The sequence below is a fragment of the Hyperolius riggenbachi genome, chromosome 2, assembly GCF_040937935.1.
Source record: "Hyperolius riggenbachi isolate aHypRig1 chromosome 2, aHypRig1.pri, whole genome shotgun sequence".
Taxonomy (NCBI): Eukaryota; Metazoa; Chordata; class Amphibia; order Anura; family Hyperoliidae; genus Hyperolius; species Hyperolius riggenbachi.
In genome coordinates, this window is record NC_090647.1 from 91,619,821 (window position 1) to 91,641,419 (window position 21,599).

Below are 21,599 nucleotides of genomic sequence, written 5' to 3' on the forward strand. Positions count from 1 at the left end.
GCATGTTCCCTACTGCAGGACATGCCTCTGTGTCCCCTCCCTGTGCCGCTCTCTGCCATACACCCCCCCCCCTCCCTCCACCTCCCTCCACAGCCGCGCCATCACCCCCCGAAATTAGCAACAAGCAATTGTCGCTATTCCAGAGGGTAAGGGAGGAGAGGTATTGCCTACTCAAGTGCCCACTGGGGGCGTTCTTGCAGGCTTTCCCCAGCTGCCATTGGGCAGCTGTCTCTCCCTGGCCGCTCCCCGCCTCCCTGCACGCTGCTCATCAGAGCCGCTCTTCCAGCGTCGTGACCCCCGAAAGTGGAAAATTACAGGCCACAGGAGTGGCAGGAATTGTGGCTACCTGGGCCGCCCAGCCCCCCAGATCAGGTAGCATTGTTTATGTTAATTGAGATCCCCACCAGTGAATTTTTCCAGAAAAGTTACCCAGCATTTGACATGACTGTAGAAATCCCAGATGTTAATAAATCTTTTGGGTGGCACACACAGCAAGAAATGTGTATTAAAGAGGAACTGTAACGACATAGAGTAGATTACATTAAATTATTCAGGATACTCACTTGTACCATAATTTTCCTGGTTTCCTGGTCCAAACACGGACTATATAATTTATAACTTAAAGGACAACTGTAGTGAGAGGGATATGGAGGCTACCATATTTATCTCCTTTTATACAATACCAGTTGACTGGCTGTCCTGCTGATCTATTTGGCTACAATAGTGCCTGAATCACACCAGAAACGAGCATTCAGCTAATCTTGTCAGATCTGACAATATTGTCAGAAACACCTGATCTGCGGCATGCTTGTTCAGGGTCCATGGCTAAAGGTATTAGAGGCAGAGGATCATAGAGGAAATAAATATGGCAGCCTCCACACCCCTCGCGGTACAGTTGTCCTTTAATATGATATATATATATATATGTATGTATATATGTATATACAATGTTATTTTCACTACAGTTCCTCTTTAATAAATGTTGGCTTTCCTTGAAGTAGTCTCTCTTCTGATGTGTGCAACTCTAAGCACTTATTCACTAACATTTCAGCCACTCTCTCTAATCTAGCGTGTGACTGGGCCTTTAGGCTACTTTCACACTATTCTCGTTGCATTGCAAATCCTGGAAAATAGGACCGTAAGGTTGTTTAAAAATTGCATTGTGTGTTACCAGTGCAGTGCAACGCATACAGTCGAACACAGTGAATCTAGCGCAGGAGACTTGGATGCACAGGGAGTAACTTTGGCGCTATCAGAAGAGAGAAGACGGAGCTGAAGTTACTTTTAAAACACAATAATTCGGTTTCCAGCAATTGCTGGAAGCCAAATTATGTCATTCCTGCACTATCCATGGCGGCCTGGAGGGGGAATAGTATTTATCACGGCCGGGAACTTGTGCAGCAGCAGGATCAGCCATATACTGGCTGTATCCTGCGCCCAAGTCTCCTGCGCTGATACCTCTCGTACGTCATACAGTGATAAGTAATACTTGTAATACATACTTGTAATCAGGCATGCTGTCCAGTAAATGTATGGCATGTTGTGCGTTATTCTGAAATTCGCTGCACCGCACCACTGACACATAAATCGTGAACTCACCATCACAATATAATTACATCACGTTGCAATGTGTTTATATTGTCCGTTGCACTTCATCACAACCAATGCAGTGTGAAAGTACCCGTATTGTTGCTTTGTCAGCAGCTCACATTTCTGCCGCTGCTGAACTACAAATTCCAGCATCTGGTGTTTTGTGTCAGGGTCGGCATAGACATTCCTCCAAACTGGATGTAAAATCTCTATATGTGGTGCACATTTTTTATGCATTAGTCATTTGTTTATGATGGTTTTGTTTTTGTGTTTTCGTTTTGCTTAATTTTGTTTGCTGAAGAAGAAAACGAGGGAGAAGTTGGTGAACGTCCTTACACTGTGCGGCCAGGAGGTCGGACTTAGCAAAAATCCTTCTGTAAGTATCCCTTCCCAAACTTATCATTAGTGGTGTAACTCATGGCAGAGCTGCTACTTATTCCAAGTTAAAGGACAACTGAAGCCTAAAAGAAAAAAGTTACCGTAGATGCACATGTAAGAGGAGGAAAGGCTCTGGATCCCTTAGACTTATAACCTTCCCGTTCTGGATCCCTTAGAGAATACATGTCAAACTCCAGCCTGTGGGTCAAATTTGGCCCTCAGAGCCATTAAATTTGGCCCTCAAGTGGTTTCCCCACTTTGCATTATGTTTGGCCCACTCTAGACCACCAGGGAAGCTATATTGGAGTTGAAGCCCTAGAACACCAGGAAAGCCATATGGGGAGGTAGGGGGAAAGCACTAAACACTAGGGAACTGTATAGGGGATGGTGGGGGTCTCTAGACACCAGATAACTGAATAGGGGAGGGAGGACCACTAGACACCAGAGAATTTTATAAGGAAGGAAGGTGGCCAGTAGACATGGAGATTGGCCCGCGACTAGGTCCCAGTGTACAATTTTGGCCCACTTTGTATTTGAGTTTGACACCCCTGCCTTAGAGACTCCTCGTTCCTCTCTGCATCTCCTTGTTCCACCACTGGCTGCATACTTTTGAAGACGAGCGGCTCCGTACAGTGCATGTGCATGTCCAGTAAATGCAATAAAACTTATCTACATGAAAGCCAGAAAATACGGTATTGATTAAATTGAATTGATTATGTTCAATACAACTAAACAACGGCTTTAGATTTTCTTACACTGGCCACACACACACAAAGCAACCTTCACCGATTTAACAAATCGATCAGATGAAGAAAAAAAAAACACCCTGATCCCGCACACATTCCATTTGGGCACCTTAAGGGTTAACGTTCTAGCCTGGCACCTCAGCTCCAAAATCATACCATCTGGAGTTAACCACACTAAAATATAACCTCTATGACTTACTGCATTGTATCTAAAATAATATTAAAAATAAAATATTTAATAATCCGTTAAATATTTGATAATATTAATTTAAAATAATATTGGTCCTCATTTTATAATAGCTTCGTTTACTTGTCAGTCTGGAGGAGGAAGGGTATTTGCCGCCCAATGGAATCACTCCTCAGTTCCTTGCATTCTTCTGCTACTCATGTTATTGTTTGTGTTGTTTCAGCAGACGCTATTGCCAGTAAGGCCTAGTAATGGCTATGTGCAGTTATTACAATCCATCAATAATTAAGTCCTGGTGCTTGCTCAGTAGTACTGTGTCTCGCACATGGAAGCAAGCAGAGGCTGTAAGCATTCCCTCCACCACTCCTAACAGTGGCTTTCCTTGTTTCCACTTGTCATGGTTTCTGCCTCTCATCCTTATCATCCATCCAGCTTTCTGCTGCTCGGACTACCTAATGTAAACATTTACACAATACCAAGAGACTTGCTTGAAGGAAGCAGCCGTCCTTTTTCCTCAGACAAGTTCCTCTAGCTTGAAATCCCTCACTTTGTTCAGCTCAAGACTGGAGGCACCTGTCCAACATAAATAGTTAAAGTGCAATCTATAAATAACAGGCAGAGGAATTAGGTGTGGACTGTAAAGCCTTACAGGCAAAAGCTGGATGCCAGCATTAGTAGGAGAAGCCGTTAGAAGGAGCTGCTCTCTCTAGTGCACATTTTCATTCCACTTTACCGTCCTCAGGTCATCTTCTCCTCATGCGGTGATCTGGACTTACTTGAGCATCAGACCAGTTTGGTGTCATCTGAGGATACAATCCGAGAACAAGAGATCATGGATGACACAAACAGTGAGCAACAGTTCCGCGTCTTCAGGGATTTTGACTTCCTGGATGTGGAGTTGGAAGATGGAGAGGTAAGGGACACAAAATGGCTATGCTAGGATAGAAACACTGAGGTAACTTTATCATAAAGGAAGTTTGTTAGTGTTCCCTGCCTTTTATAAACTAACAATACTGCTTGAGTACAGCTACCACAAGGTGGCCTCAGATCATTTGTTAAGTTTCTAGTTCTAGTCTATTGTGTGCTCAGTTGACCTTTCTCACATGGAAAGGAGGCCTTCACATATAACCTGGAGCATTGCCCACCCCTACTATCCACAAGTCAGTCAGAGCAACTTAGCTGCCAGGAAGGGAGATTTTATTAGTTTGTGGACAGTTGGTCAGATCTGAAGATTAAGCTCCTGTTTCCACTAGGTGTGAATTTGACTTTTTCGGTACACAAATTAGCACAGCAATGAAATCTTATTGGCCTGTTTCCACTAAATGTGAAATTCGTATCCAGTAAAAAAAACTGACAACCATGTTACTGTTTTTCTGACGTCACATGCAGAAAAATCGTGTGAGATGTGATTTTCGCATTTTCGCATACGCAGTTTATAGTAACAGGACTTTCTTCTTTGTAAGATTCGTACAAGCAAATTTATTTGCAAATGCGCATGCTAATTCGCATGTAAAAATTGCATTCTTTGCTTGCAAATTTCACATCCCAAAAAATGTGATTTGCGTGCTTCAAGTGGAAACGTAGCCTAACAAAATTAGCTGTAGGTGCCATGTGGTAGCTGTTTTTATACAGCTGTGTCCATTTACAAATATGGAGAACACAGATATTTGCTCATTATAAGTCTGTTCACAATAGAATAATTCTATGGTTGCATTATCACTTTAATATATTTTATAGTATTAGAGCAATAGGGATAAGATAATTGCATGTATCACATTAACCATTTGAGTAGACAACTCTAATGAGATTGAACTGGTCCCACCCAAGGGGCCTGTGTCAAGAAAATCCAGTCATCTCTGATTTTGAAGACTAAAAGATACAGGCTGTTTTCTGGACCAAAACATCACAACATCACAGCACAACATGGGTCTGAGTAAGAATAACAGTCCTTCAGCTTACACAATCTACAAGGAATGGTGGTGGAGCATTTTGCACCAGCCATGGCACAGTGGGGGAAGGGGCAGGGCTTAACAGGGAAGGTTTGATTTTAGCACTCTTATCTAGGAGAATTAATGCCACGGATAATATCTGCTTACTAAAGATACCATTTTGGCTTTGGCAACCAGAAGGACCCTTTGTGTGTGCCTTCAGCAGTCACTACTGAAATTCTGGTTTAGATCACTCAGTACCTTCTTCCAAGAGGCTGTTTGAACTGATCACAGAAGGCCACCAACACAATTCTTGACACTTGAAATGAGCTTTTTTTTAGGAAACCTTACTTATTATCAGTAGCTAGATCATAGCTAGAGCATTCAGCAATACAATTGGGATTGTTGCTTATCCAATTTTTTATTATTATTATTATAGATTTATAAAGCCCCAACATATTCCATGGACACAGTTTACGGAGTACTCGGGGCCCAGGCACATTCTGGCATTGTTGTGCAACGCTGTTGGCCCTACTCCGCACAGAAATGCATGTCACTTGTGTTGCAGCACCGACCCGATTTAATTATATTGATTGGGACAGCACTGCATTGCGCACAGATGATGCATGCAGTAGCGTGTAACCACAACGCACTGCCCAGCTTTGCAAAATTGTGCCCGTCAGACTGTACTGTCTGATGTCCCTCCATATTGCACACTGATACGTGTTGCTGTGCCCAGGCCCTCGCCATTCTGCCTACATTACTGTATTTACTTAGGAAGCTTCTGACCACATTGCTGCTACAGCAGCTTATGGAACTGATTGGTGATCTTCAGGGACGGTTCTAGATTTTTTGCTGTCTGAGGCAAACCTGGAATTGGAATGATCGCACAGCACCCAACAATTTGCACTGCATGTTATAGCTGCGGTGAGCCCCATAAAACACCCTCAGTATAGGTAGATAGCCAGGTATAGGTGCTCCCAGTGTTGGTAGCTAGGTACAATTGCCCCCAGTATAGGTTAGCCAGGCACTCTCTTCACTTCCTGTTTCTGTCTGGTGCTGCCGCCTGAGGAAGTCGCCTCACTTGGCGTCATGGGCAGACCGGGGCTGGTGATCTTCCTTTACAGTATATACAACTTCTGTTCTTGCACATTGTGGTCAGGGCCTCATGTAGATCACCGAAGTCACCACATTTAGTCATGGGTGCAGGTGGGTGGGTGAAGAATAACTTAAGAAGTATGAATTACGGTAACTATTATCAACGTCCTATTTACTCCATAAACTACTACAAACTAAAATGGTCTAACCTATGTGTTTAAAACATTTTCTGATGTCTTATTTTATTAATACAACTTTATAAGCCTGTCTTTAGACAGCTTAGATGTGTTCAGTGTTTGAATGTTTTCTCATAACCATGTTACTCCTATAATACTATAACAAACCTGTGTTACTGTGGTGGATATTTTCTCTAGAGACTTAAAACAGTTTCTCTCTTCATTTTTTTGTTTTGTTCTTATTTGTTATATCTGCCAACCAGGAGCTCCAGGTAAGATATATTCTTCTAAACGTGAAAGTGCTTGTTGCCATTGCAGCCACTGCCTGTCCATGTCCAGATTTCTCTCATAGCACACGGTAGCCACACTGGAGCCTTTGCCAGAGGGGGCGGAGTCTCTTAGCTGCATGATTTCCTCACCTAAAATGTAATCGTAGTGGCATGAAAATAGTTTTGCTGTGGTTTTGGCAAATTACTAGTGGGGATGTTTTTCCTGCAAAACAGAAGCAATACTTTACGTTCCATATGAATTTAAAGAGTGCAGGGTTAGCTTGGCAGATGGTCATAGTGTAATTACAAACCTCAAATACCTTTTAAGCAATAGCATATTTATACTTAAAAGATATCCGAGCTGAAAGAAAAAAGTCAAACTTTACTTACCTGGGGCTTTTTCCAGCCCCAGCAGTCTGTGTTCCCTCTCTGTAGTTCCACTGCCCTCCAGTGTGCCGCAAGCCTGTCCGCAAGATCCCCACACCACAGCTGTGGTGGTGGGCTTCTGCGCCTCTCTCAATCTTGTGCGAGAGACAGAGGCATGTGGCCATGCATGTGCCGAAGCCTGCGGTCAGGGATCTTTTGGAGGGAGTAGTGGTGCACTGGAGAGCAGCGGAACTGCAGTGCTGGACCAGATAGGCTTCTAGTGTCTAGAAAAAGCCCCAGGTAAAGGGGTCCATACACCTAACGATTTTCCTGCTAATATACAGCAGATTCGATCACTGTGATCAAATCTGCTGTGAAATCATTGCGCAAACACTGACAGAACAATCGATTTCCGTCCAAAATCAATCGATTCCCGTCGATCTGTCCGCGCTGAAGATTTTTCTCGATCCACCGGCGGGTCGGGAGTGCGTCAATAGCGGCGTTCGAATGCCCGACGACCAACGCAATACAGCAGAGATACATTACCTGTTCCGGCCACTGCGACTCCCCCGGTCTCTGCTGTCTTCTTCTCCGCTCCAGGGCTGCAGCTTCACTGAACTTCCTGTCCCAGCAGGAAGTTTAAACAGTAGAGCGCCCTCTACTGTTTAAACTTCCCCGGCAGGAAGTTCAGTGAAGCAAGCCAGCCGGACCGGAGACCAGCGTGGAAAAGAAGACAGCGGAGACCGGTGGAGTTGCGCCGGCCAGATCAGGTATTGTATAGCTGGCAGGCAGGCAGCGGCGGCAGCTCCACAGATTGCGATCGGTTTCATGCTGAAATCGATTCACAATCTGTTTGCAGCAAAGGCAGCCATACGATCCCTCTCTGATCAGATTCGATCAGAGAGGGATCTATCTGTTGGTCGAATCTGATGGCAAATCGACCAGTGTATGGCTACCTTAAGTAAAGCTTAACTTTTCTTTTAGCTTGGATGTCCTTTACGTCTACTTAAAGTAAATGTAAAGCCCAAAAAAATAAAGTCAGATACTTACCTATGGACTGGGAAGACTCTGGATACCATAGAGCCCTTCCCTGTATTCTCTTGCTCCACTCGTTCCAGCGCTCTCACCCCCGTCTGTGGGCTTCAAAGCAATAGTTTCCCTGAGTGCTTCTGTAGACAGGCGGCTCCGTACTGTACATGCGTGAGCGTGTACATGAGTGCTTCCAAACCCACCCGAGGCATTCAATTAAATGGGGTGACGACTGCGCTGGAACGAGGAGTACAAAGAAGAGTGGGAAGGTTCTATAAGACCCAGAGCCTTCCCTGTCCATAGGTAAGTATCTAACTTTTGTGAAAGGGGGGGAGCTTTACACTCACTTTGAAATTTTCTAATTTGGAGCCTTGATCAATAAACAATATACCGGTACTTGCATTATTGATTTTACCCTTGTTTTGTAATAGCAATATGTCATACCTAGTATGCATGGTATAGGCTATTACTTTGTGCCTATACTCCTACTAAACTGTCAGTAGTGAGCAAAATTTGCCTTTGAAATGTTCGGTTGGTTTCTGAAAAATGTCTCCCTTGATTGTAAATTGTTTATTCTGCACTCCTTTTGTGCAGATTATCTGCACCTCCTTAAACGATCAGCGTGAAAGTGTAGGCTAGTCAGGAAGAGTTTTTTATGCGTAATGTGAACAGGCGTAACGTGCCAGTATCTTAAAACAGGGTTAATTTCAACAATGGAAATACATTGCCTTATTGTTGTGAGCTTCATGTTAAGATATTTTAACTGCACTAAAAGCATATTTCATCTTTGCCAAAGAAAAATACAGTCCTCGTCAAATTTCTACATAAATGAAGTACTTTAACAAACTGTATTACACAAACATGTCTGTGATTACTCTGGGTTTTTTTCTCGGGTCAGACTCAGCAGCTCTGCATGCTTTGATGAGAAAGCACCTTGCTTAGCTCTCAGCTGTTAGCAAGATGGGAGTGATTGTTTCAGACACCATATATGTACACATAGTATATTTATCTAGAGATGCTTATTTTTTTTATATGAATGTGTGAAGGTCTTATTTCTTGCATGTGTAGACTTATGAATCAGTGAGGCAAAACAAGAGCAGAGAATTCGGGTTATGTTTTACACCAAACCGTATTCTGTTGTCATGATTTTCATCAAGTAACAGCAATAGGATGAAAAATGTTAAATGGCACTACGTTACAAAATGGCCTATATGACGCGGCAGATATTGTAGTATAGCAGAGTAACTGTTTACATGTAAGTGTTTACATGTAAGTGTGCTAACATGTTAAAAGGTGTCTCCACTCTTGCATTTCTTACGGATTTCAGCATTTCTCCTTATAAGGGAAAGTCATGGGTTATACATACATACCTCACAACTTACTGAGATGAGAAAGAGGGACTGTTTTAGACATACACCCTGCCACGCCTCTAATCACGCCCTTTCACACACCTAGCCATGCATACCACTAAAAATTCATAAGCAAAAGATGTAATTTTAGCATTCAAACCACACTGGTCTTTCTAACAGCATTAGTTTTTCTTCATATTAACATTTCAAATTAGGAAATATATCAATTTTAAGGATGGAAATAAAGTTTTAAGTTGAAAATTCAGTTTTAGTCGAAAAATACTTACAGTGGGATGCGAAAGTTTGGGCAACCTTGTTAATTGTCATGATTTTCCTGTATAAATCGTTGGTTGTTACAATTAAAAATGTCAATAAAAAATATCATATAGGAGACACGCACAGTGATACTTGAGAAGGGAAATGAAGTTTATTGGATTTACAGAAAGTGTGCAATAATTGTTTAAACAAAACTAGACAGGTGCATAAATTTAGGCACCACAAAAAGGAAATGAAGTCAATATTTAGTAGATCCTCCTTTTGCAGAAATTACAGCCTCTAAATGCTTCCTGTAGGTTCCAATGAGAGTCTGGATTCTGGTTGAAGGTATTTTGGACCATTCCTCTTTACAAAACATCTCTAGTTCATTCAGGTTTGATGGCTTCCAAGCATGGATAGCTCTCTTTAACTCACACCACAAATTTTCAATTATATTGAGGTCTGGGGACTGAGATGGCCATTCCAGAATGTTTCATTTGTTCCTCTGCATGAATGCCTTAGTGGATTTTGAGCAGTGTTTAGGGTCGTTGTCTTGTTGAAAGATCCAGCCCCGGCGCAGCTTCAGCTTTGTTACTGATTCCTGGACATTGGTCTCCAGAATCTGCTAATACTGAGTGGAATCCATGCGTCCCTCAATTTTTACAAGATTCCCAGTCCTTGCACTGGCCACACAGCCCCACAGCATGATGGAACCACCACCATATTTTACTGCAGGTAGCAGGTGTTTTTCTTGGAATCCTGTGTTGTTTTTCCTCCATGCATAATGCCCCTTGTTATACCCAAATAACATAATTTTAGTTTCATCAGTCCACAGCACCTTATTCCAAAATGAAGGTGGCTTGTCCAAATGTGCTTTAGCCTACCTCAAGCAGCTCTGTTTGTACTGTGGGTAGAGAAAAGGCTTCCTCTGCATCACTCTCGCATATAGCATTTCCTTGTGTAAAGTGTGCCGAATGGTTGAACGATGCACAGGGACTCCATCTGCAGCAAGATGATGTTGTAGGTCTTTTAGCGCTGGTCTGTGGGTTGACTCTGACTGTTCTCGCCATTCGTCGCTGTTTATCCAAGATTTTTCTTGGTCTGTCACTTCAAGCCTTAACTTGAACTGAGCCTGTGGTCTTCCATTTCCTCAATATGTTCCTAACTGTGGAAACAGACAGCTGAAATCTCTGAGACAGCTTTCTGTATCCTTCCCCTAAACCATGATGGTGAACAATCTTTGTCTTCAGGTCATTTGAGAGTTGTTTTGAGATCCCCATGTTGCTACTCTTCAAAGAAAATTAAGAGGAGGAAAACTTACAATTTACCCCCTTAAATACCGGTACTCTTTATCATACTTGCATTCACCTGTGTATGTAGGCCAGGGGTCACTGAGCTTACCAAGCCAATTTGAGTTCCAATAATTAGTTCTAAAGGTTTTGGAATCAATAAAATGAAAACAATGCCCACATTTATGCACCTGCCTAATTTTATATAAACAATTATTGCGCACTTTCTGTAAATCCAATAAACTTCATTTCACTTCTCAAATATCACTGTGTGTGTCTCCTATATGATATATTTAACGGACATTTTTTATCATAACAACCAACAATTTATACAGGAAAATCATGATAATTTACAAGGTTGCCCAAACCTTCCCATCCCACTGTATATTAACACAGATTTGTACATAAGTCCTCAAAGATGGACAAATGATGAACAAAGAGGGACAGTGGGATCCCAAAGAGGGACTGTCCCTCTGATAAAGGCACAGTTGGGAGCTGCGGGTTATGTTTTCACAGAACCTCAACCAAATGATTTAAGTGAATTTTTCTGTAAACTTTTTATTTTTACCAAAGTGGGGAAGGCTTATGACCTCAGTCAGATTACTAGTGTCTGGGTTCCAGTTGTGGAGACTTCTGCTCACTTCCTTTTGCTTTGACGTACTCTTCACAAACAGGACGTGATATGAAATCTCTCAAGTGAGGATACAAAGCGGAATAAATGTTTCTCTTAGTAGTGTAGAAGGGGATTGGAAAATGAGATTTATTTTTTTGTTGTTGTTTCTATTTGTCTTTCTCACCCACAACTTACTTTTTTACCCACAACAAAGCTCTAGTGAGAGCAAGAGGGTAAATCTCTTCATCTGAGTCACAAACTGCAATAAAATCCTTCCCATACTCATTTTGTTACTAAAATGAAAAATATTCCTCAGAGTTTCAGTGTAACACAAGTATAGGTTTATAGGCTTAATGGAAAATATGGCCTGTTAGCTTTTTGATGTTTTTTTTTTTTTTTTTTGCCCATTTCAAAAATTAGATCACTTGCTTAATATTGTCGCATTCTTAAAGGGTCCAAAGACATGACAGCAAAAGTTGTTTAGGTGATATCTTTAATGACTAAGGGATCTTTCACACTAGAGCCCTTTTAAGGCATTTTTTCTTTACTTCAGCCTACATCTGGAAATATGCCTGAAGGAGGGGACTAGATCCCAGAAAGCTTACATTATTTAATTTTATCAGTTAGCCATTAAAAGGTATTACTTTTACAAGACTTTGTTTTTTTCTATCTACATAATTTGCAAGCTTTCAAAACTTTAAAGTTTCTTCTTCAGGCATATTACAGAACTTGATCAGAACTATTGCTACTGATCCAGTTCTGAAACATGCCTGAAGAAGAAAGTTTTGAAAGCTTGCAAAGAAATATTGTACAGTTAGTCATTAAAGGTATCACCTAAACAACTTTTTGTTATGTGTTCGGATTCTCTCCACAACTAACACAAGACCACACACAACTGATTTTTAAAGGGGTGATTTTTTTAACTTTTTTTTTAATAAGCAATAAGGGCCCGTTTCCACTAGGAACGGTGCGATGCGGCTACATAGCTGCATCGCACCGCAGGTGTGCTGAAACACATGCACGGCAATGGAAGGGTTTCCACCGCGTGCATGTTGTGCGGAACGATCCGAGAATCTGCAGCATGCTGCAGATTCTCGCACGGCCGCATCCGCGTCCCATCTCCTCCATTGACTTCCGCATCGGGAGATGCGGACGTGATGCGCCGGCGGTGGAAGTGATGCGATGCGGCTAGGTAGCCGCATTCGCATCACTTTGTAATGGAAACCAACCCTTATTGCTTTAACTCTCCTAAATTGCTGATCCAGATCTCCATTCACTAGAATTGAGCATCAGATCGAAAGTAGTGAAGGTCAGCTGGCCATGAAAAAAAAATGTTTGTAAATGCCCAATGATGTTGATCCAGGTAATGCCCAGTGATGTTGATCCAGGGGTTTTATCTGATTGCCATCTGGACTCGGGAAGGAATTTTTTCCCTTTTGGGGCTAATTGGACCATGCCTTTTAAGGGTTTTTCACCTTCCTCTGGATCAACAGGGATATGTGAAGGAGCAGGCTGGTGTTGTGCTTTGTTCTCTGGTTGAACCCGATGGACGTATGTCTTTTTTCAACCCAGGTGACTATGTAACTATGTATACGTGGTTGTTCATGTAATGTTGACACATGCTCTGCAGCACTTGACTTAGTGAATTAAATCGTTCACAGCTGTCTCCTAGCAGGGTTCACAATTCTAATATCTATACCATAGTCTAGAGGGCAGCTAATGAACGTAACAGTATGCAAGTATCCAGAGGAAAACAGTTGTGAGAGGGAGAAAGTTTTAATGAAAGCACCCTAGCAATACCTTGTGACAGGGCTAGATCCCAGTTGTACTCCAGGAGAGTTATACAGTTTCCACACAATTAAATAATCTGTACACAATGAAAAATAGATGTAGTCCTTAATGATCATTGCTCGATAATTTCCAAGGACACACCATTTAATTTCCCGGCAGATCAACTGGTCAAAGCTATTATTTCTGACACGTACGATCAGCTCCCAATTGATAAAGGGATAGATTTTCTGATCACTACTGCACAAAATCGATCCTGTTTTTGATTGGGAGCTAAATGGACATCAAAAATAATTGTATTGACCTGTCGATCTGCCAGGAAATTGAATGTATAAATTGGTGTGTACCTAGCATTAGGGGAACATTTCAGGGCAGAAGCACTGTACAGCCACACTGCCCAGCTATAGCCCATCAGCACGTACTGTTCTGTGTAGAGGGTCAGGGCAGTGACAGGGAGGAGCATGAGCAAATGGCATCCGGCAAGTGGTGCACAATGGCAGGACGATGGGCACTCTCTCATGGCAGGGAAGTCACTGTTGTCACAAGTACATATATCATCCCTAGCCATTCAACCCCCCCAACCAGGGCCGGATTTACCATAAGGCAGTGTAGGCACGTGCCTACAGGCGCCAGATGATAGAAAGGCGGCTCACTTCCCTCCCTGAGTGCCTCCCTCCCTCCTTCCCTATGCAGAATCCAGATGAAGAGTTTAAATGTGAGGTTACTCACCCTGCTCTCGGCATTCCACTGACGGGATGTCCCTTCGGTCAAGCGCACCTCTAGCTACTTAATATTGAGGGTACCTCTGGCTACCTAATATATACCTGTAGCTACTTATTAGGGGTAGGAGTCTAAGATGCCAGGTCATCTGTGCCTATAGGCCCCTATGAGGTAAATCCGGGCCTGCCCCAACTCCTGTTTTGGTGCAAACTAATACAATTTTGAGATCCAACTCGCACTCTTTCTGTAACAACTGTCACAACAGCAGGAAGTGAGGTGAAATTCCTTTATTAGGGACGCAGACATCAGTACAATCCTTTCAGGAGTTTGAATGCTTTGCTACTCGAGCCAAAACCTAAAATAAAAATAATAATTGAGGCTTTAAACCTATTCAGCCAATAGGAAATAACCTTTTACCAGTCACTGTGTTGCAGTCTGCTGCCTTGTTTACCAAGCCTGTGTGATGTCCAAAAAGCTAGCAACCGCCTAACACAAACTGATTTCTGCTTTCCATTATTTGCGTGTTCACTTCCTTTTTCAAACATATCAAGCAATTAGCACATTGTCCATTGTTTGAAGAAGGAGGTACAGGAAGACTGTTTCTAAAACAGTGCTGTGTCTCCAAACCGCACACTGAAAGCTGCCCGGAGAGCCGCTGGGGGTTTTACGTGATTATATACAACTCTTGGCTGGAAGTAGCAGCCAGCAAAGATTCTGAATCCGAGAATTGTAACTTGATTCACTGTGACTGTGCTAGTGGCTGGCTATAAGCTGTGGGAACATGCAGCCCATACATTTGCTGATCTCATGAAAATCCAGGAGCTTTGAAGAGTAGCCAGAGAAACATACTTATTCGTATGACATCTCATTAAACACTTAGGCACTGGGTGGGTCTGCATGGCAGTCGTCTTCAGAGAAGGAATGGGAACATCCAGATAAAAGCACTTGCATACGCCCAGGCCAGGACATTGTTGTCTTTCGGGTGAAAGACTATTTCACGATTGTAGATAAGAAAATAATTTTCACTTGGGAAAATATTTGTGGCTGCTCATATAGGATTGTGTGGATGTGTCGGTGCAGTTTGGTCTCCTCAGCTTCTGCTGCTTGTGATTTCAGGGAGAAAGCATGGACAATTTCAACTGGGGAGTCCGCAGGCGTTCCCTGGACAGCCTAGACAAGTGCGATATGCAGCTCTTGGAGGAGAGCCAGCTGTCAGGAAGCACGCACAGCCTGAGCAAAATGAACCGGGATGACTCGGACGAGTCTTCAGAAGAGGAGGACCTCACGACAAGTCAAATCCTGGAGACCTCTGACTTAGTAAGTGATATGTCACTGCTGATGGGGATGAATACTGCTTGGGACATACTGACAGCCTTTTCTTTGGCTTCGTAAACCAAAAGGTGGCCACTAACCGTCTAATTTGTAGCGTAAAATTGTTTGAGCGATCAGATAATTCTGATCGAATGTGACTGGATTGGTTGTAAATAATCTCCGTTGATGGACACAATCGATTTCAAACGATTATAAAAACAGCAGTCTGATTGGATTTTCGTCAAACCAAAATTAAATTTTTTGTCGGTTGTGATAGAGAGGAAGCAAAGATTGGTTCGTTGTTGGTGAAATGAACGATGTATTACAATATTTCACTTCTGATCAGAATGATCTGATCGCTCAAACAATTTTTCGCTAGAAGTTGGATCATTATTGACCACCTTCACATCATCTATTTCCATTGAGACTCCTGTGTGTGCAGTTATGGACTTATATTCAAATGTATTACATTAAAATTTAACAAGTCCACTGAAGAGCACTGTGCCTTGCTGCCATATCCTGCCTTGCTGACAGAATCCTCAGTGCTGTGTCAGGTGTCCACAGAACAGCACTGTGCCTTGCTGCCGGAATCCTCAGTGCTGTGTCAGGTGTCCACAGAACAGCACAGTGCCTTGCTGCCGGAATCCTCAGTGCTGTGTCAGGTGTCCACAGAACAGCACAGTGCCTTGCTGCCGGAATCCTCAGTGCTTTGTCAGGTGTCCACAGAACAGCACTGTGCCTTGCTGCCGGAATCCTCAGTGCTGTCAGGTGTCCACAGAACAGCACTGTGCCTTGCTGCCGGAATCCTCAGTGCTGTGTCAGGTGTCCACAGAACAGCACTGTGCCTTGCTGACAGAATCCTCAGTGCTGTGTCAGGTGTCCACAGAACAGCACTGTGCCTTGCTGCCGGAATCCTCAGTGCTGTCAGGTGTCCACAGAACAGCACTGTGCCTTGCTGCCAGAATCCTCAGTGCTGTGTCAGGTGTCCACAGAACAGCACTGTGCCTTGCTGCCGGAATCCTCAGTGCTGTGTCAGGTGTCCACAGAACAGCACTGTGCCTTGCTGCCGGAATCCTCAGTGCTGTCAGGTGTCCACAGAACAGCACTGTGCCTTGCTGCCGGAATCCTCAGTGCTTTGTCAGGTGTCCACAGAACAGCACTGTGCCTTGCTGCCGGAATCCTCAGTGCTGTGTCAGGTGTCCACAGAACAGCACTGTGCCTTGCTGCCGGAATCCTCAGTGCTGTGTCAGGTGTCTACAGAACAGCACTGTGGCTTGCTGCCGGAATCCTCAGTGCTGTGTCAGGTGTCCACAGAACAGCACTGTGCCTTGCTGCCGGAATCCTCAGTGCTGTGTCAGGTGTCCACAGAACAGCACTGTGGCTTGCTGCCAGAATCCTCAGTGCTGTTTCAGGTGTCCACAGAACAGCACTGTGGCTTGCTGCCAGAATCCTCAGTGCTGTGTCAGTTGTCCACAGAACAGCACTGTGCCTTGCTGCCGGAATCCTCAGTGCTGTGTCAGGTGTCCACAGAACAGCACTGTGCCTTGCTGCCGGAATCCTCAGTGCTGTGTCAGTTGTCCACAGAACAGCACTGTGCCTTGCTGCCGGAATCCTCAGTGCTGTGTCAGGTGTCCACAGAACAGCACTGTGGCTTTCTGCCAGAATCCTCAGTGCTGTGTCAGTTGTCCACAGAACAGCACTGTGCCTTGCTGCCGGAATCCTCAGTGCTGTGTCAGGTGTCCACAGAACAGCACTGTGGCTTGCTGCCAGAATCCTCAGTGCTGTTTCAGGTGTCTACAGAACAGCACTGTGGCTTGCTGCCAGAATCCTCAGTGCTGTGTCAGTTGTCCACAGAACAGCACTGTGCCTTGCTGCCGGAATCCTCAGTGCTGTGTCAGGTGTCCACAGAACAGCACTGTGCCTTGCTGCCAGAATCCTCAGTGCTGTGTCAGGTGTCCACAGAACAGCACTGTGCCTTGCTGCCGGAATCCTCAGTGCTGTGTCAGGTGTCCACAGAACAGCACTGTGCCTTGCTGCCAGAATCCTCAGTGCTGTGTCAGGTGTCCACAGAACAGCACTGTGCCTTGCTGCCAGAATCCTCAGTACTGTGTCAGGTGTCCTCTGTGATTGCAGTACGTGTCCCAGTGACACCTTAGAGCTGAACCCCCCTTTATGTTACAGCATTTCCAGTATGTCTGAATTCCAGGAGAAAAACACAATATAAATGTTCTGTGTCTTGTCTGATATTATTAAGGAGAGTAAATGGTATTCCAATCAAAAGTAAACCATCAAAGCAAAAGTGCACTCCTGGAGAGAAAGCTTGATATGCACACATGGGTGTCTGCTGCACACCACGCTTTCTCACCAGGAGTGCACTTTTGCTTTGGCATTATTGTCCTTGAGAAAGAGACACATCGTTGTCTCGAAACGTTGCAATATTGTAGTGTGCAGCATTAAAGACAGTTTACTTTTGATTGGCGTGCCGACCATATACTTTTCTAATCTAGCGGTTATCCAGTTACTGTTGGGTCTGAGCACCCAGAACCATATGGGCCACACTCTATGGTGTGTATAACTTCCCCTATCCAGTTCCCTACCCTGGGGTTTTCCCCCTAAAAAACGCAAGCAATTTTCTACATTTCCCAGGTCTCCCATTCATTAGCCAATAACTGGCTTTCTTTTTGCCACCAATTAGGATTTCTCTGGGTGGTACTTTTTGCGAAGTATTATTTTACTTTGAATGCATTTTTTTATTATTTTTTTTTACAAATTTTATTTGAATTTTAACTGAGTAACACCCCATTGTGTCAATCCACATACAATATTGTACAGTTGTCTTTTATAAAATATTAATAAAAGTAATCATTTTAAAATAATCCGTACATATAACTGAAATGTATATTCTTATATAGATTAACCCCCAATAAACCTTCCCAAAGGCATCCCTCCCCCCTGTCATTCCCGACCAGTTAACCTTATCTTTTGTAACAAAGAATTTCAAGAAATATCTAGTTTCCCCAACGTGCCCCACAAGTGTTCCGTTAAAGAGGAGCTGTTAGGTATAGGGTCTCAGAGAAAAAAAAAACACATATATCAGTAGCTAAATATTGGCTGTACTTACATTACATATGCATTTCACTGTCCACGTTTGGATTTCACAGAATTTTTATATAGTATTTGCAGAGAATGATGCTCCTGACAGCTCATGGCAGGTTCCATGTTTGTCTGTCTTGTATGAAGCCAGTTGTGATGTAATATCCTCCCTTACCCTGCTTGCTGATTATTCGACTCACAAAAAAGATCAGGATCAAAGATCCTAATGGTTCATGATCCGGACAACACTACTGTGCAGTGAATATTAATTAGCCATGTGGCTAGGCACAGTAGCGGACTCCTGCAGTATATTCTAACTGAACATGTGCCCTGTGAACAGCACATTGATTTTTCAGTGTTGTGAGCTGGGGTGCAAGATACGAACTGCTATAACATGAGCCTGTAACTTCTCACTGTGAAAGCAGTCTTAGGGCGGGATAGGGAAATGAAGGGGAGGACCAAGGGAGTGCAGTGGGGAAAAGAAGCAGCCCCAGCATGCTTTGCAGTATCTGTTATGCTTCCTGTCGGCCTCCTTAGGAGCTTGGGAATAACGAACCTTGCTGTTAAGCAAACATCAAAGTAAGAGAGATTTTTAACTTCAGTATTGCCTTTTTGGCTGCCTTCTAAACTGTTTAACACAGGAGAATAGAGGTTTAAATTAGCTTTTGCAGCCTGACAGTTACTCTTTAAGTACCACTTAGTATATTTAAAATGTTCCATCAAGTTTTTGATATCCTGTTGAGAGTGCGTCATTAAAATGAATAATTTCCATTTCTTGAAGAAAGTCTTTGCTTTTTTGTCTTTATGGCTCATTGCGTCCAATTTGTCCAGCTGGAATAGATGTAAGAGTTCCTCTTTCACGTTCCAGGTTGAGGGGATACTTGAATATATCCATTTATTGAAGATTACTTTTCGAGCCGTGATTATGGTCAAATGAGCTAGTTTGCTCATACATTTTTGAGTAGATTGGTGATTGCCTTCTAATGACGAGGGAGGTTCTTCATAATTAAATAATAACAATAGTGGTACTAGGTCCAGTTTGATTTTACACATTTGCTTAATATACTTTAGTACTTTTTTCCAAAATCTACTATTACTGGGCAACTCCACACACAATGAAATATGTCTGCGTCAGGATAGGCACACTTTTGCCTTGTGTATAAATTTCAGGTGGGATTCCCTCCAGCTTTCCCCAATAATCATTGTGAAGTGAATAAGGAGGAAAAAAATGAAAAAAGTCATTATTCAGTTTTCAGGCATTACGGTTTAAAAATAAAAAGTATTACTGTAGATCAAGCCCACATATTGTATTAGTCCATATGTCCTGTTTATTTCAACAATTCTCTTCCTAGTACAATGTATGGCGACAATATAATATTTGTAAATAAAGGTGTATTTTTTCCATTTTGTTGCTTTGTACTTTACTAGCAATTACAAGCCGTATTCTCCAAAATAACAGTAATATACCCTCACGGCATACATGTCTAAACTACTAAGTCCATTTATTAGCTCCCACCCCTGTAGTTAGCAAGATGTGCCACTTTATTACCCTCCGCCCCCCTTAGATAGCCAGGTGTGCCCCTTTATTCCTCCCTTTGTTTTTCCCCTCCAATAGGTAATCAGATGTACCCTCTATTCCACCTCCCCCATGGATAGCCAGGTGTCCCCCTTTATCCCCCCAGTATAGCCAGATGTGCCCCTTATCAGCCCCTCCCCCAGTATAAAAGATATATATTTGCCCCCTTGACCCCCCCATAGATCGCCAGGTGTGCCGCTGTATTCTCCCCCCCCCCCCCTCCCCATAGATAATCAGATGTGTCCCTTTGTCATTGCCCCCCCCCCATATATAGTGCGTAATGATCCTGCTGACTCTCCCTCTTAGATAGCCCCCAGATAACCATTATGCCCCCCTCCCCTCACCTCCATGCTGCAATCGGGCAGGCAGCATGGAGGATTAGCATGTAAACCACTCACCTTGCCTCGTTCCAGCGCGTGATCAGTGTCCCCTCCGTGCATTACCGCTGCCTGTGTCACTATGCCAAATGGTGACGTCGTCAAGCCGGGACCCGATCTGTTCGGCATAATGACACAGGCAGCGGTAATGCACGGAGGGTAGGCTGATCGCGCTGGAACGAGGTGAGGTATGTTGTTCACATGCTCATCCTCAATGCTGCCCGATCGCAGCATGGGGGAAGAAGGAGGGGGGGGGGGAATACTAAATTACAGGGGATCGGGCCGGGGGTTGGAGGATCGGACCCCTGGGAGGGCATCCTTAATTAGTGTAGTTAGAGGGAGGGGGGTTAATGAGCCCAGACGTGTGCTAGCACACACACTGCTCATTAATGGGAACTGACTTATATTCACATCATGTGGCTTTCAAGAGCCATTTACAATGACGTGAATATACTGTAGGTAGGATGCGAAGTGGTTAAAATTGTGAAGGGCCTGCCCTGAAGAAATGTATATAAAAAAGCCATACATTATTTAGCTTTTAATATAAAGGCAGGCTTTTGCCTTTGTGCCAAGTACATAGTGTCACTGATGTGTGCTTTCTGTTTGTGCGCAATAGTTTGGACTATTGAAAAAGGTTCTGATTGCTTAATTTCAACATGAAGAAAAATATCAAACAAAAACAAAATTTTGAAATAAAATAGATTGATGTAAATTTCTTTTTAGAATTTTTTTTTCCCTTAGACGTCTTTATTGCTTTTTCAACGTTTATAGTAACTATTCTCTGGAGGGATTTGTAGCATAAAGGATATTACATGAAATATTCATAGACAGCATGCATCAGTCTTACAACTTAAAAAAAATTGGTTAGGTCAGGCTGTCCAGGGCTGCTGTAGTGGTTTTAGGTCACTCAGGGTACTAATGCTTCTCGGGTTCTCCTCACCACATATCCTGGCTCTGCTCCCGCTACAGTCATAATCATCTCTTATTGGCTGTAGATGAAACAAAGATGCCACGTGTAAAATACATGCAGAATACAGCTCTTAAGTTGAGTACTTGTTGTCTGAATCGTTAAACAAAAAACATGATGACCGTTGAGAAGCTTTCACATTTAAAACACAGTCAGGAAGGGCATTTCCCATTTTGGGACGATTATTTGCAGATCACACTCCAAGGTTTACGCTAGTGGCATGCATATATGGTCCATCCATGGGCAGTGCTACACTGGGGCACTGCTTCCCCTCCCCCCCCCCTCGGGAATCAGTGTGCCCCCCTGAATGCCCCCCACAGCTCAGTAACATATGGTTCACTATTTCCAAGCTCCAGCACCATAGACTGAACAGGATGGGGGTCTGTAAAAAAAAAACTCTCCTGCCTCAATTCACTAAGCTGTATCAAACACTTTATCGAACGTTTGATAATTTACCTCATGAGTAAAATCTAATTTTTAATTCACTAAGGTGT

The 21,599-nt window shown here is 43.3% G+C and overlaps 1 protein-coding gene across 9 annotated transcripts in view; it reads left to right on the forward strand.

Moving 5' to 3' along the window:
- FRY (FRY microtubule binding protein) overlaps window positions 1–21,599 on the forward strand; it is a 578,021-nt gene that overhangs the window by 510,475 nt on the left and 45,947 nt on the right. For 8 of the 9 annotated variants that reach the window (XM_068267046.1, XM_068267044.1, XM_068267045.1 and 5 more), the window contains 3 exons: window positions 1,892–1,966; window positions 3,644–3,814; window positions 14,898–15,098. In XM_068267046.1, coding sequence (XP_068123147.1) covers window positions 1,892–1,966; window positions 3,644–3,814; window positions 14,898–15,098 — 447 coding nt within the window. The remainder of the gene's footprint in view (window positions 1–1,891; window positions 1,967–3,643; window positions 3,815–14,897; window positions 15,099–21,599) is intronic. The other variant, XM_068267039.1, reaches the window with a different exon arrangement.